General features: G+C 35.8%; 1 protein-coding gene across 1 annotated transcript; it reads right to left on the bottom strand.

The window, feature by feature from the left end:
- Positions 1-25: 25 nt before the first annotated feature.
- On the bottom strand, positions 26-4,837 carry LOC113067595 (CREB-binding protein-like). Its single transcript, XM_026239956.1, has 3 exons — positions 4,449-4,837; positions 2,325-2,493; positions 26-70 (listed from the first exon to the last, which is right to left on the bottom strand). Exons 1-3 carry the CDS (start codon positions 4,706-4,708, stop codon positions 26-28), a joined length of 474 nt encoding a protein of 157 aa, XP_026095741.1. The 5' UTR covers positions 4,709-4,837.
- Between the last annotated feature and the right edge of the window lie 11,996 nt (positions 4,838-16,833).

Raw genomic sequence — 16,833 nt, 5'->3', positions numbered from 1 at the left:
AAATTCATAGAGAGCAGGCAAGGTGTTACACAGGCACGAGGTCCTGCTCTCTGACAGTGTAGAGTAGATGCTGTCAAGCCAAACATTCATAGGTCAAAGAGTGTACTAAAAGATACAGTCATCAGCTGCTCAGTGACATCCACCACCTCACGTACGAGCAGTCGACTTGCCTTTAGGTTACAGCTTGAGAAAAACGGTGTCGGCTCTTTAATAAAAACACCAAACCAAAGATGCACTCATAACACAATATTAAGGAACTTTAAGATAATATACACTACTGTTCAGAAGTTTGGGGTTGGTAAGATTTGTAAATATATTTTCCTATTATCCTCACCAAGGCTGGATTTATTTGATCAAAAAGTAAACCGTAATGTTGTAATATTGTAATAAAGCCGTGGTATTTAGTTAAGAAATAAATGATAGAACTTTTCAGTTTCTGAGCTCTTTTACTGAGAAATCACAGAACAGTGACAATACATTTCCGCATTGAATGATTGTGTGCGTGCGATCTGCGCAAGATGTACGCGCTACTGTCTGTAGTGTGTGTGTGCATTACAGTGCAGCAGCGCATAAGATTAGAACAGTGACTAACTTACCTGTACAATAAGTGGTTTAAAACTTGCATCCTCCCGTTCAATTGAGCATCCAGTAATATAATCACACACATCTTGTGAAGTGCTTTCGGAGTATGCATTTATTTGTCATTTTAACTGTTCGAAAACGGAGCGTAAATGTGGAAGTCTTTCAAAGATTTGTTCTCCTGCTGCTCCCTCCGTAGGACCAGCGACATTAGGATATATATATATATATAGATATATATATATATATATATATATATATATATATATATATATACACATACACACAGGAATCGTGGAATTAAATTTAATTCCTTTTAAGACCTTTTTTTAAGACTCTTTCCATACATTTTAAGACCTCATCCCCACTCCAAGTTTTAACCGGTTACATCGACACTAACTTACATGTACTATATCATGATTGTAAGATAGCACAACTAAGCAGTCTTACTTTGTGATAATTCTTTATCAATACTACATAATTCAGAGAGGGGTGGGGGGAACAAAGGGCTCCGAAGCACAAGATAATTAATTAAGTGACTAAGCAATACAACCCAAGAAATTAGAATTAGACCAATAAACAAAACAAATGACAAAACTTATTGAAGAGGGAAAAAAGCTCTCTGAGCTAACGGGACTATGAGTTCACACAGTATATTCAAAAGATGTATTTGTAACATCAACTCTTATAACTATCTGCAAACCATAGCTGTTTTATGGAACACTTCTCATGACAAACACCTGACTGGTCAGTCAGTTTACCTGCGATCACAGAGTGTTTGATTTGATGCAGAATTGACACAAAGTGTCAGTACTGCACCTGATCAAGAATGATTGATCATGGAAGGTAAAATAATGATAAAAAAAATTACATCATTTTAATTGTGCATACCATGCCAGTAAAAACAGGCCAAAGTAGTGCAATGACCATGTCCCAAACATCAAAATATGTCATTTCCATCCCTAAAATACATATTTTACAGTCAATGTTATGCAATATTTTAAACCTTTTTACCCACTGGGGAAAATCAACCCATGGCAACAGTTTAAAATCAGCAGTTGAAAATCATTGACCAATATCTTATATGATGAGGTGTGCTTCCTTTACACAGTGCGAGCACGATTGCAAAATCGAAACTGCGACTGCCTGCGCTCAATTAAAAGCGATTTAAATACCCCACATACTGATAGTGGCTCTCTGATGTGTAAAAAAAAAATATAAAACATTAGAATGTTTGGGAGAGCGGACACGAAAACCATGGGTGCAGATGGGAGCTGGTGGTAATTTTCAGAAATTCAGCGAGAACGGGATCAACAAACTCTGCGCTATCACGCAACAGTCAGTAAAATAACAGATGATGTCAAATCTGGGATTCCAGAAATAAACTACACAAAAAACCCACTATTCAGACAAATATATATAATGAAAATATAATACAAAATTTAATACCCTGGAAAATGGCTTTTAAGACTTTTTAAAGGCTTTAATTTTCTCTAAATTAATTTATCACCTTTTAATACTTATTAAGACCCTGCGGACACCCTGAAAGAGCATTGAAGTCAACTAGTCGATTAGTCGGTGCAACCCCTAATTAGAATAATTTTAAAATGTAAAGGCAAAGCTAGATTTACTTAAGAAACATTTTTCATTATTAACAATGTTAAAAACATGATTTAGGATTCTTTGTTGAATAAAAAGTAATAAAAAAGAGGTTAAGATGTAGCAAGAAGGTTTGTGCACTTTACCCTGCTGTTGGCAGACTCGTACATGTTCCCTTCCACCTTAGGCGGATAAGCAACCCAGTTCTCCATGCGTCTGTCCTTCAGTGCTGCAGGGTTTGGGGTTTGGAATCTGGCTTGAACTCTGTAGGGAAATACAGTGTTGCCTATGTTCGACCCGTCTGGCATCATCTGACTGTGGGAGCAGGATTACAAAATTAGTTTTCAAATGTCCCATGGTAAAACCCTCCTTCCTAAAAACCTGCATTCTTAAAGCAAAATGGAAAAAATGAACTTTTGTGACAATTTTGCACTAAATTATCCCACTAAAAAATAATTTGAAGTAAGTTTCAAAGCAGTTCTTTGACAAAAACCTGGTGTATGCTATTTTAAAACAATTTTTTAGGGTTGCACTGATTTTTCATCAAATTTACAACCATCGGCATATATGCTACATAAGGAAAAACGGTATCACCATGGTTGAAAAAAAATGACAGAGAGCATTTTTACCCTTGGTAAAACCACCATACCCCCTTTACATCCAGTTTAGATTAATAGCATTTATGATGTTAAACTCATCATGCAAATTAAATGTTAAAATCCTCTACTTGTGATAATTCACACACTAAGTAGCGGCGACTGGCCAATCAGAACTTGATACTGTAACAAGCTGCTCACAAGCTGCTCACAAGCTGCTCACAAGTGGAAGCGAGTTTTAGTAATTACTAATTAATTGATTATAGTAATATAGTTTACTATTAGTTTAATATAGTTATATTTTAGTAATTAATTGATTATAATTTAAAGACATTACCTGACTTCACTGACTGAACTGCTGTGAAGAGAGAACTGAAGATTGTCAGCCACATTAAAAAAGTTAACAGCTTGTCATTTGTGGATTATGCTTATTGGAGATGAGAACCGTTTCAAACAATTCAGTTCGATTTGGTGAACTGGTTCAAAAAGATCCGGTTACATCGAATGATTCGTTCGCGAACCGGATATCACAAACAGCTTTGTTTTGAACTCTCTCTCACAACAGACACGGAAGAGAAGACAATGCTGACTAAAGTCGTCGTTTTTGCTATTTTTGGACCAAACTGTATTTTCGATGCTTCAAAAAATTCTAACTGACCCTCTGATGTCACATGGACTACTTTGATGATGTTTTTCTTACCTTTCTGGACATGGACAGTAGACCGTACACACAGCTTCAATGGAGGGACTGAGAGCTCTCGGACTAAATCTAAAATATCTTAAACTGTGTTCCAAAGATAAACGGACGTCTTACGGGTTTGGAGTGACATGATGTCATTAATGACATCATTTTTATTAAACTAACCCTAAGTTATAAGTCAGTTATATTTGCTTGAGAAAGCCAGCATACTGTTATACTAATTAAAACGTATTATTATTCTGAGACAGTACTGTATATCCTCCCAGGGCTTTAATGCTACAGACATCAAACTCCGAGACATTGGACCTAATTTATTTTTAAATGATTTATTTATATATATATATTTTTTTAGTCTAGAAATTTTGTTACACGCTTACTATAGTGATTATTTTGACTTATGTCTGTTCTAGAGACATTACAACTTTTTGATAAAGCTCTAATTCGTTTTCTTGTATAAATATGTTTCAAATTCATCCTGAGTGCATTTATGACTGTAAAGCAAATCTGTGTGTGTCAAAATCGTGATTAAAATCGAAATCGCAAAATTGATCAAAGAAATTGCGTTTGTTGTTTTGTTTTTTTGTCCATATCCCACAGCCCTAGTTCATCCAATAAATACAGTTAACAATCTAGATTCTGAGTGCTAACTTATTAACACAACAATAGCGGGGTCAGTTATTTTTTTTGCAGTGGCCCGCGCAAACTTATGTGTTTGGTTGTTTGGGCCACGAGTTGAAAAAGTTTGGCAACCACTGCTCTAGAGGACAACTTCAGTCCACTAGAGGGAGCCAGAGGATAATAAATCTTTCAACTCTGCGCATTAACTTTAGTTTTCAGACAGCTAAATTTACAAATAATTGCACACCCTATTGGTGCATCCATACACTTTTATAATATGAGATATCAAAATTTCAACTGCTTATAGCTACAGAATTGCTGAATGCTTCCCGCAGGTGAGGGGTGAAGAGACTCACTTGTTATTGAGGGATGAGGGGAGAGAGGAATCTGTGTGAAGGTTCGTCTGTTCGGCCATACCGTTACTGCCGTTGTTCATCTGGTTAGTGCCTGATGATGTTGTAGGAAACCAGACAGGGGATACACACACATACACAATATGAGGAGCAGCATATCCATACTGAGTGCAGATGTATGACATACTGTATAAGATGTATGTCAGCAGATGTATGACATACTGACACCCCGAATCGGCCTGAATATGCCTGCTATTAAACATCAACTAATTGATAAACCTTTTGCCATGTGCCATGCATCAAATCTGTGCAAAATGCTTGGTCCACTCTCTCTGAGGAACCTCATCACACCCGGATGCCTATCTGTGACAATCCGTCACTCCTCTCTGCTCTAGCTGTCTTAGGGGCCGTTCACATATCGCGTCTTTTGCGCGTTCATTTTCGTTATTTCCAATGTAGGCGTGCGGTATGCGCGCTCATAATGAAGCGACGCGGTTGCGACGCGCACGCGGTGCGATGCGCTCATTTTTTCCAGGCGCATCCGCACTGCATCGAGTTAAAAGCATCTCAACTTTTCAGAGAGTCGCAAGCGCACCGCGGGTCATGTGACAAGAACTAACCAATCAGCTTCATCCTTTCCCGTAACAACGTTGAAAGCTCATCCAAGATGAAGGAACAGCTGACCATAATTGTATATGGATTGCCATTTTGAAATAAATTTAGTAGCAGAGCTACTGCAAGCGATTTTTAAAACTGCAAATTCATTTATCCTTTGCTGAATTGTCCGCTTCTTCATGGAGAGAGCGCATCATGGTTGCTTAGCAACAGCAGACGCCTCAAGGGCGCAACTGCCTGAGTGCTTTGGAAAGGAGGAGAAAGCGGTGCGCCTAGCGTTTTCCACTCGTTTTAGGCGCGATATGTGAATGGCCCCTTAGGCTTCAAAAACACTTAAAGCATAATTATGTCATAAGACAAAGTTATTAACTGCTTTCCACTCGTAGAACACTAATAAACAAAATCACTACAACCTTACCTGAATGAGCTGAATGTGCATGATCTTGTTTGCTCTGAGGTCCATAGTATGTTCCAATCTTTGCACTGTTTGCTGGACAAATTTCATATTAGCAATTAGTTACTGGTGCTTGAAAATGAACTATGTAGTACTCATTTATAACAGTACACATCTAGGCCTGTCACAATAACAGCTATTGGTTGAGCGATATATTGCCCAAGAAATAATTGTGATAAACGATATTGTCAATTTAAAGACAATTTTATGCCATTGAATATATAATCATAATGTAACAGCATAATAATGCAAGAAGGCCTACACTTCCAAGTGACAACAAACTTTTAATTTTTAAGAATATTTAGATCATGGAAATGATCTAAATATTAGATACCTTGAACTTGAATAAGTATTAAATAAACATTTTCTAACAAAAAGTGCAAAGTAACAAGTAGGAATAAGAAAAATGCACAAAGAACTTGTCTGGAGATCTACAGATTTTACCCCTGACCTTCTTTTCTCTGTAAATTAAGGGTGCACATTATTGCTGAGAAACACAATGACTACTTATCAGTCAGATGTCCATATGCACGAAGGCACAGATCCCTAAACAAGGCCATATCTGCAGATGAAACTTTGTTTTAGAAGCAACTTTTAAATTTGAACTAGCACCTCATGACTACACGTTATGTACGAGAAGCTGCAAATGACATCGATGCAAGTGGAATGTTTAAAATAATTTTTAAGTAAATATAATGGGCGATATATTGCATCAACAAAAATTATTGAGGCCATGTACAAAAATTGCGTGATAAGTAGATATATTGATTATTGCGACAGGCCTATACACATCTCTATAGCAAACTGAAATGGCATGCTATCAACATAACAGCACATACCTGGGGAGTCAGCACACATGTCCACACTTAGAACTTCATCCCTTTCTTGGAGCGCTTCTGCATTAATGGCATTTTGATGTGGTTTCCACTGCCAGTTGGTTGCAGGGGATGGGAAGGCCTGGCATGTTGTGGGACAATACCCCTGAATATTTAATGCCTGCATGAACTGAACAAAAGTAAAAACTGTTAAATACACAAGTTAAAATTAATTAGTGTGCAAATCAAATATATGCAACTTAAAAAAAAAGAAAAAAAAAAAGCTCCTACCTTGGACACTTGATAGAAGGATGACCCACTAAAGGGCATAGCAGCATCAGCAAGCTCCAGATCTCCAGCTGGTATGTTCTTGACATAAGGCTGGCTGGCCCAACAATTGTGATGGTGACATTGAGGACAGGTCTGGCAAACATGCACAAGTGTTCCCACTTCTCTTGTCTGTATTACACAGTGGCTTGAGCAGACAGGGCAATTTTTAAACAGCTCCATGAGGTTCTCCTCATAAACAATGAACTTCTTCATTTTATGGGGTGGTGTTGCATTTAAAGTACTATAATAAACAGCAAAAGAGCCTTAAGTTATTACATCATCTACAAATATTATTAAAAATAATTTATGGAAAATGTTTTTGGTTTTTTTTATGAAAAAAAAGCATTAATTTTCTATGAATACCTCTCATCATAGCTGTTGCTGTCAGTCACCCTTGGCTGAAAACAAGGATCAGAATCATCAGCCTCTCTTCTGGGCATTTTCGAGGGGCAAGAGGTAGTAAGAGCGTTTTCCTCAAGTGGCCTTTTATGTTGCTTCACCTGAGTGATATGAAAATATGTTTACAGCCTGGTACAAAAAGTGGTTTTGGTCTCTATAGCTAATTTTGCCCTTCATGAGAGAGGGCATCGAATGATGCATTTAGTTAAAAAATAACTATTGAGTCCACCTGGCACATGTTCTTTAATTAAGGCTGTTATGACCCAGTGTCTTTTGTTGTTGTTTTTATTCACACAGTAGATTGTATAAAAATTTGACATCCCAAAGAGTTCACACCTCAGTCCAGTAGACGGCGGTAATGCCTATATGTCTAATGCACTCGTTTGCGAGCTCCCAATAAAAACCACAGAAGAAGCAGCTCCGTTATTTTCTGATAGGAAAATACATCAAAGAATATAGTTTACGTGTAGTGCGTCAATTCTGCATGGTATGTTGTTGTATCATGTACTGTAATTCCTAATGCTACCTCTAGGGACGTTGTATTGTAAGAAGGAGTGGGTTCAGTGTTGCCAGACGTACGATAATTATCGTATTTGTATGATAATTTTTACCTCTGTACGATGTACGATCAATAATGAAAAAAATCCCATGTACGATAATTTCAGAATTGTATGAAAATGTAAATGTATGACTGTAGCAGTCATAGGGCTTCTTTACTCATACACGAAATCGGCTCATTACAGACACTCTAAATGCGTTCGTGTGCACCTCAGGGTGTGTTAAGAATGCAGGAGTGCGCCCTGCTTTAAAGCCAACGAGCACTAGTTGCGGTACATGACACCAAGAACCCAGAGCCGGATTATCCATAAGGGCACTTGGGCCAGTGCCCAGGGGCACCAACCATTCACAACAACTAGGGAGGCACCACATGACACAAGCTTTAAAAATATTTTTCGTAAATTTTTATTATTAACTTGAAATTCTTAAAAGACCATACATAACTTGTTTATGAACACTAACTTTTTTTTTTTTTTTTATAATTGTTTTTTATTATGCAAATACAAAGAAAACAGAGAGATTGTACAATAATCAACCTGGTTTTCCAGCCAAGTTCATTCAAATGTTTACCAGTACTTAACAATAACCTCTATACAATAGGGGAGAAAAAAAAATAAAAATTAGATTTAACACAAGGAACACTCCCCTTCGCCTTATACATACATCTCTCTTTTCTTTTTCCTTTTCTCTTTTCTCTTTTATTAGACAAAAGACAACAGACAAGACAAATCAGACAACTATTTAGACATTCCAGATAAGTTACAACACACAGGACAAGTCACACTAACATTAATAGTAATAATAATAATAATAATAAATCATTCAGACACACACACACACACACACACACACACACACACTATACTACTGGTGCTCCGAGTAACTGTTAAGAGGGAGAGAAAAAAAAACAAAAAAAAAAAAGAAGAAGAAATGTTAGTATTACCATATAAAATTTACAAACCTATAAATTAAAATACAGATTTGAGTTAAGCAGATCTAGCATTGGGCTAATTACAGAGCATCAAAAATTGGTTTCCACACAAAATTAAACTGTTTTTGTTTATTTTTATCCACTGACAGAGCTTTCTCAATATTTAGGTAATACTTCATTACATTTTTCCATTTATCTAACCCTGGGGTATCTACGTTTTTCCAATTTTGTAACAACAATTTTTTATAAACTAATGAGGAAAATATTAATTGCCATCCCATAGGATATTTCATTTTTGTTACATTTTGGAGTAAGCAGGCTTCTGGTGTAAATACAAATTTCTGCTTACAGATGTTAGAGAGCCATCTCTCAATATCAAACCAGGTTTTCTTTATTTTTTTGCAATACCAAAATGAATGAGTGAGATAATCACTGCAACCGCACTTTAAGCAGGTGGGGGGGAAGATGCATCAAACTTATACATTTAAAATAAAATAAATTCTAGTCATTAATTTATATTGAATCAATCTAAGATTTTCGTTTGTTGTGGCTTTATATGTTAGACTTAAGCACTCCTTCCATTTTGTTTTGGCATTGAAATCCTTTAAATCTCTGTCCCAGCTTTCATATATTTTACTTAGCAGATTACCATTTACTACAAAATTATTGAGATAGTCATACATAACACTTACACCTTTTTTCTTTTTCTTACTTTGTTCCAAAAGTGTCTTTATCTTTTCCGTAACATCATTCACTATATCACAGTTCTCTGTGACCCAATTTTTCAACTGCATATATTTAAATATCTCAGAGTCGTTTAATTTAAATTTATCTTTCAGCATATCAAAAGAGGATATTTTATTTAAACTAATAATATCTGATAATGTTTCAATGCCTCCATTCATCCAATTTTTCCACATTAATTTAGTACCCTGAATTTTAACAGATGGATTATTCCAAATCTTAATATGTGTTGGGGTTCCGATCTCCAGGTCTAAGATCTGTTTGGTTTTTTTCCACATATTTAATGTACTGTTGACCACAAAGTTATCAGTCTTTACTTTTTGCTTGGAAAACAAAATGGACAATAAGCTATTTGGGTGTAGTTGATGATTTTCAATTACCAGCCATGGGTCTTCATTAGTATTGTTAATAATCCGATCAATATAAAACATCTGGGCTGCCATCTGATACAATTCCATATTAGGGAGGTTTAACCCTCCTTCCCGCTTGGAACAAAACAATAGATTCCTTTTTATTCTTGGGGTTTTCCCAGCCCAAATGAAAGTTGTTATTATGGAATTTATTTCCTTGAAGAAGGTTTTTGGTGGTGTCAACGGGATACACTGAAACAAATAGATAAACTTAGGAAGCCACATCATCTTTACCAGATTTATTCTACCAATTAGATTCAACTTGAGATCACTGTAATTATTAAGAGTATGTTTTAGATTACTTTTCAATGTTAAAAAATTACTCCTATACAACTGTTTTTTATTTGCACTGATATAACAACCTAAATATTTAATTTTACAGCTTTGAACTTTAAATTGTTTAAATACTTCTGGGTTTATTTGTTTTTGGCCAAAAGTCAAAATTTCAGTTTTGCCACTGTTAATTTTATAACCTGAAATTTTTGAAAATATACTCATTAAATTGATTACACTCGGGATTGGAATGTCCACTTCACTTAGGTACAATAACAAGTCGTCAGCAAATAAGCTTAATTTATATTCATTTTTACCTATAGTGATACCAGTTATATTTTCTGTCTGTCTTATTTTCTCAGCCAAGGGTTCAATAGCCATTGCGAATAGTGCTGGAGATAATGGGCAACCTTGAGCAGTACCACGGCTTAACGAAAAAGCCTCAGATAGAACACCATTGGTATAGACTTGTGCTTTGGGGGCTCTATACACAGTTTTTACCATATTGATAAATTCTACTGGGAATTCAAATGTTTCAAGCACTTTATACAAATATGACCATTCAAGGCGGTCAAATGCTTTCTCGGCATCGACCGCCATCAGAGTCAAATCTATATTATATTTCTTTGCATATTGTGTTAAAGATATACATGTTCTAACATTAGTTCTAAGATCCCTATTAGAAATAAACCCAGCTTGGTTATGATGAATAATACTGGGTAAAATTAGTGCCAATCTATTATTCATTACTTTTGTTATGATTTTCTTATCACAATTGATTAAGCTTATGGGCCTAAAATCAGAAGGCTTATTACAATCGCGCCCTGGTTTTGGTATCACAGAAATAGTTGAAAGATACATAGTTTCTGGCATCTTTTGTTCATTAACAAATGAATTTACAACTTCCAGGAACAAAGGTCTAAAATGTGTCCAAAATGTTGAATAGAACTCAATAGGGAGGCCATCTATTCCTGGGGCCTTTTTTTCGGGGAATGCCTTAATTGCAGCTTCGATCTCAGAGGCTGCAAAGTCTTTCCCCAAATCTTCCTTTTGATGATCTGATAAGCGCTGTAATTTAACCGATTTAAGAAAGGAATCTGGGTCCTCATCTTTAATTTCAGATGTATAGAAGTGTTCATAAAATTGCTTAAATCTTTTATTAATAATATCATTGTTTGTAATAACATCGTCTGATTCTTCCTCTTTTAAAGATATAGACTGAGTCTTTGCAACCCTCTTGACTATTGATGCCAAGTGTTTACCCGATTTATTAGCTGAAATATAATTAAGCTTATTCGAATTTTGTCTAAAGTCTTTAACTTTATCCATCAGTATAGAATCCATTTCTAATTGCTTTTCTTGCAATTTGCTTTTAATTGTTTGGTCTCCATTTTTAAGTTGAATTTCCATTGAATTAATATCCTGTTTTATTTCAGCCATTTTCCGATCAGAACTAGCTTTCCTTTTTGCTGCAAAGGCTATCATTACCCCCCTTATATATGCTTTAAAGGAGTCCCATATAATACAGATATTAGGCTTATCTTGAGGGTGAGGTTGCTGCACATTAGTTAAAATAAAAATATTAATTTGTTCTTTTATATAATCAACAAATTCCCTATCCGTTAAATATTTCCTATTCATTCTCCAAATTCTATGCTGTAAGGTGTTTTCCTTCAGAGTCATGGTGCAGACAACTGAAGCATGATCTGATATCATAATATTATCAATTTTACATGATATACAATTATTAATTCCCCCTTGAGACACAAAAAGATAATCCAATCTACTATAACTATTCTGGGGATGCGAATAATAAGTGTAATCTTTTGAGTTTGGATGTAAGGTCCTCCATATATCATGAAGAGCATTAACAGAGATACATTTCTGTAAATGTTTTGGAACATTGACCTTCCTAGTTTTTGTTGTGCTGTCACAAACACTAAAAATGCTATTTAGGTCTCCTCCCATAATTATCAAACCTTTTTGTGAACTATCCAATCTTGTTTGAATATCTTTTAAAAAGGCCATGTTTGAAGCCGGAGGCCTATAAATGCTCAGAAGCGTATAAATTTCCCCAAATAATTCACATTTGATTATAAGATATCTACCGTACGGATCTGAATACTGTGACACTAATTTAAAGGGTATTCTCTTATTAATCAATATCCCAACTCCTCTACTTCTGGATGTATATACTGCCTCAAAAGCCTCCCCCACCCATCTTCTTTTCAAGTACTCTATTTCACCGGCTTTAAAGTGGGGTTCTTGGAGAAAAACTATGTCAGCGGACATTTTTTCCAAATGATAAATAACTTTGTTTTTTTTAACCCTCCTGTAGCCCATTTACATTCCAAGTTACTACTTTAAATGTGTTTAATATATCTTTTACACTCCTTGTATGCATTTTTATTTTATTTAATTACTAATTTCTATAATTTTATATTTATATATATTTTTTTTAAATATATAAGTGTAATGATATAGGGCAAACTGCATAGCCCAAATACCATCTGCAAATTAAATTGTTCAAAATTAGCACCTAAAGAGTAGCATCTAAAGAATTCAAGCAGACATTCATCCATCCATACCAACATGTAACATATAAACATATAACATATACCCCCTCCCTCCCCCCTCCCCTCCTTTCCAAGAAACATGCTTTGTTAGAGCTTCAACTCCCAGCTACATCTGGCGTGGAAACAGTGACTTCTAGATAATTCCAGTAATAATAATAATAATAATAATAATAATAATCCCCCCTTTTACAGAGATATTAATAATAAAACACAATCCGACCCAAATTTTGTTTATGAACACTAACTTAACAACAACAACAATAATAATAATAATAAATTATAAATAAATAAAGATTACATGAACACTATCAGTCTCCCCCTTCCGTCCCTGTCAGAGTTGAGTTGGTCCACAACAAGTACGCGTAAAGCCGCCTTTCCACTGTCTCCGACGAACGACAAGCGACAGACCGGAAGTCATTAATTTCCAATGGAAAGTAATGCGGGAGCTGCGTGGACTTCCGATCACATGCGTATGCGCAAATTTCGGATCCGAGTTGAGCCTCAGATACGTTCAAATATTTGAACTTCTGCGACTAGACCGTATGCGAACGCCCGACCGGATGTGATGTATTCTAATCAAAACTATCAGTAAGAGGTCAGAATTACCAATATTTTGTTAACATTAACATTATCCTTTTAAACACTATTTCTGTAAAATGGTGGTTTATAATAATTATGGCAGAATAATTATTTAATAATTATTAAACCATTATTTACGTTGATTAGCCCCATAAAACCTACTGTTTTTATTTTGGGGATCATCTGATTTGTGACGATGCATTCATACATTGACTATGTTCATTAAAATTATTAATTTTACCATGGTGAATATCATATCATATGCCAAGGTAACGGTTGCTGCACGACCAGTTTGAAAGTTCTGCGCGACTGCCGCTAGAGGGAGAAATGCGACAATCGTATCCGAATGTCGTGTGCAGTGGAAAGGCGGCTTAAATGTGTCATTTTTTTAACGGCTACAGAAAATGAATCAAAATGGACAGACGTCAATGGAGTGGTTTTGCAAAAAGAAAGTTAAAGAAAGACAAGGACGCTAGACGTTTAGCTACAATTCAAAATGTTCCAGGGAGCGAAAGTTTTTTTTTTTTAAACGAGTGAAGAATTGAGCACAGAAGCGATTGACTGCACTCTCGCTTGCTCTCCCCGTTTACCATTGAAGTTAAAGTTAAAACATTACCGTCTCCAGCCGCGAAAGGGGGCTCTATGCTGCTCAGTGCTCCTGTTCTACACTTGAGGTATTTGTACATCCCATGGGGCACCACACTGTCTTAATACGGCCCTGCAAGAACCCCTTCAACATCTGGCAACATGCAGTCTTCCAATGACAGTGGCTCAGATGTAGAGTTAACTGCACCACGCAGCAACAGCTTAATTCCGCCAACAATAGACGCGACAAAGCAAGAGTTAAAAATCATTTTAATATGTTTTATAATTCACCGCGACGCAGACAGTCACTAAAATAATGGGATAGTATTTTGTCGCACTGCTTCCGTCCAACCATACGCCTAAGTTATCTATTGTGGTAATATTTTGACAGGTCGTGTCAAAATGTAGTTGGTTTTGAATAGATAGATAAACGTTTTGACTCGTGTACGATCATTTTAAACTTCTGGTACGATCCTTGGACATTTCCAATCTGGCAACACTGAGTGGGTTCAACAGAGAAGAAGAAGGGGCTTAAAGACATGTGAAGTTACTGTTCGGAATAAAGTGAGGTCTGAAAGATAATCGTCGTGCTTATTACTTATACAAAACCTAACATATGTAAAACTCTCACTCTCACTCTCTTTGCGTGTGTATGAGACAAAGCGACGGCGAGTCGTGCGCTTTACACTAGAGTTGAATAAGAAAGAAGAAGTGAAAGTGAAAGTTACGCTCAGTCAGTGTTCGGCGTGTGAAAATCTAACGTTACTAAACTTATACTCAGCCTCCAACTCACACACTAGTGAGTATCTTTTTATATATGACACACATATAAACGAATATCTTTAAACTTTTTTGTAATAAGACAATTTGACTACTTTCCGTTCCGTGGTTATTTAGCAAAAGGCAAATTAAACTGTTAGAGTTAAATCTACACACATACCTCTGAAGGGGCAGAAAATTCCTCTCGACATGGTACCGCATCACTCCCCAAACGCAAACTGCGTTGTTCAACACCTTGAAACACGACCTTTCTCCAGTTCTCGTAGCTCTCCAGAGAAAAATGATTGCTACACACAAACAGTTTGGATGTGTCGGTAGATAACGAAAGGCGAAGCGCCTCCAACCAGAGTCTAGCCCTGGCGGCATCGCGGGGAAAGCGATGCAACGTAACTTTATCTGAACGTTCACAGTCCGCAAACAAACACCGGCGACCCATCGTGAACGCATTGTTCACTCAGTCTCACAGCTGATATATAGCGACAAGCATGACGTGATGTCATGACGCATGTAGGAACAGAATCCATCAACGCGTCACTAATGTACAGGAAGACGTTATGTGATACAATAGTGTACATGCCTTTTTGGAGATTTTAAAACCGGAAGATGAACATATTGGAAAAAAGCTCAACTTTAGGCATTTTGTCCAAACAATTAAAGCTAACATTGTCTTAAATGATGATCGACACACATAAATCTGTTGAAAATAGAAGAGAAAAAACTTTATACAAATTAATACAAGAAGTCCCAGTGTGTGTGATAATTCTATTAATTGATTTTCTAATAATGTGAGATGAAGTCAGTTTCTCATAATCTAACACATTTTTGTTACAAATTTTACTTACATTTCCAATTTCAAATTGCCTGGAATCATTAATTGGGCCAACTTAAGTGATAGAATAAAATAAAATAAAATTTGGCTCTTCTATTTTCATACATTAGTTCAGCCCTTTCATTCGGCCTATCTGTATTTTCCTCACAATAAAGTCTCAAACAGAAGCAATATGGAAAGTTCATGAGGAGCACATTTCCCTAAAAATAACAACTGTGCTTCATCAAGTTAAGTTCAAGCAGCAGATCGGAGGCTGAAGCATAATGCTTATTTAGTTGGATCCAGTTTTATATTGCTCTACTTTTCTGAAACAGAGGAGCCCATAAGGGTTGTGTGCTCGTTCCCCATCCAGACAGCAAGGGCACTTTTTATTATTTTTTTTATTATTATTGAGCAAAAGTTGTGCCTTATAAAATATATTAAAAATAAATTAATTGCTATGCTTGGTGTCACCAAAAACACAACTGAACAGCATCAAAATCAGCACAGAATAAAAAATGGCACCTTGGAGGAAAATTACAATATTCATCCTGTACATTTTTAAATGAAGAGCAGTTCACATTCAGAAGGAATGTACAGTGAAAATGGACACGTCAAGCTAATCTTTAAGAAAAGGCACACCGCTAAAGATCACATTGAATCTGAAGACATTTATCATACACAAGCATTTCGTTTATGAAAATGAATCGATAAACAAGATGATGTCATTTGACCAATCAATGCATTATAAATTAGTTAAAGGCACTAATATATACAATGATAAATACTGACAAATCAATCACCCTTTATAACAATTCCCTTTTAAATGTACAGGTTCTTGGCAGATTGCAAATTCACAACGATGTCAAGAAAAGCTATACATTTCACATTTTCTCATATTCCCATTAATATCACCACTGAATGTGAAGCATGAAAAAACAAAAACAAATCTTTGAGCACACAACCCTTTTAAACTAATACAGGTCACTCATCATAAAGCCAAGATGTAAGGGAAAAGGCAAATACACGAAACTGCTATCAAAATGTCAAACATCATTTTTTAACTCCTTAGACGATCATAAAATGTATGTAGTATCAGTGCAGATTAAGTCACTCACAAAGCTCAATGTTAAAAAGATTACAATCTACTTCCTTTTGCTAATATCCCATACAATAATTTACCCTTTATTATTGCACATCAAAAGACAAGCAGGCAGAGTCAAGGCTATGGTCTAATCTATTCTAATATTCACATGAGTCTGTACATTTGACTGGCCGGGTTCATATATGATACCTAGAATATTGCCAGTTCTTTAATTGTTATGCCACTATGGTGACTTAATTATCTCTTTAGATTCGAGTACAGTTAAAGTTTAATTTTTTCACATTTGAACTAATTAAATTAACTTTTACCACTCAAGATGCCAGTGCACAATAATTAAAATCAAAGCTGACATGAAATGGCACGCTCATACTCTCATATGACGTAATTGTAAGTGATGCATTATATATTCCATGAGAAAAAAAGCAG

The sequence above is a fragment of the Carassius auratus genome, linkage group LG28B (genome assembly GCF_003368295.1).
Source record: "Carassius auratus strain Wakin linkage group LG28B, ASM336829v1, whole genome shotgun sequence".
In the NCBI taxonomy this organism is placed as follows: Eukaryota; Metazoa; Chordata; class Actinopteri; order Cypriniformes; family Cyprinidae; genus Carassius; species Carassius auratus.
This window is presented reverse-complemented; position numbering and strand designations above follow the sequence as displayed.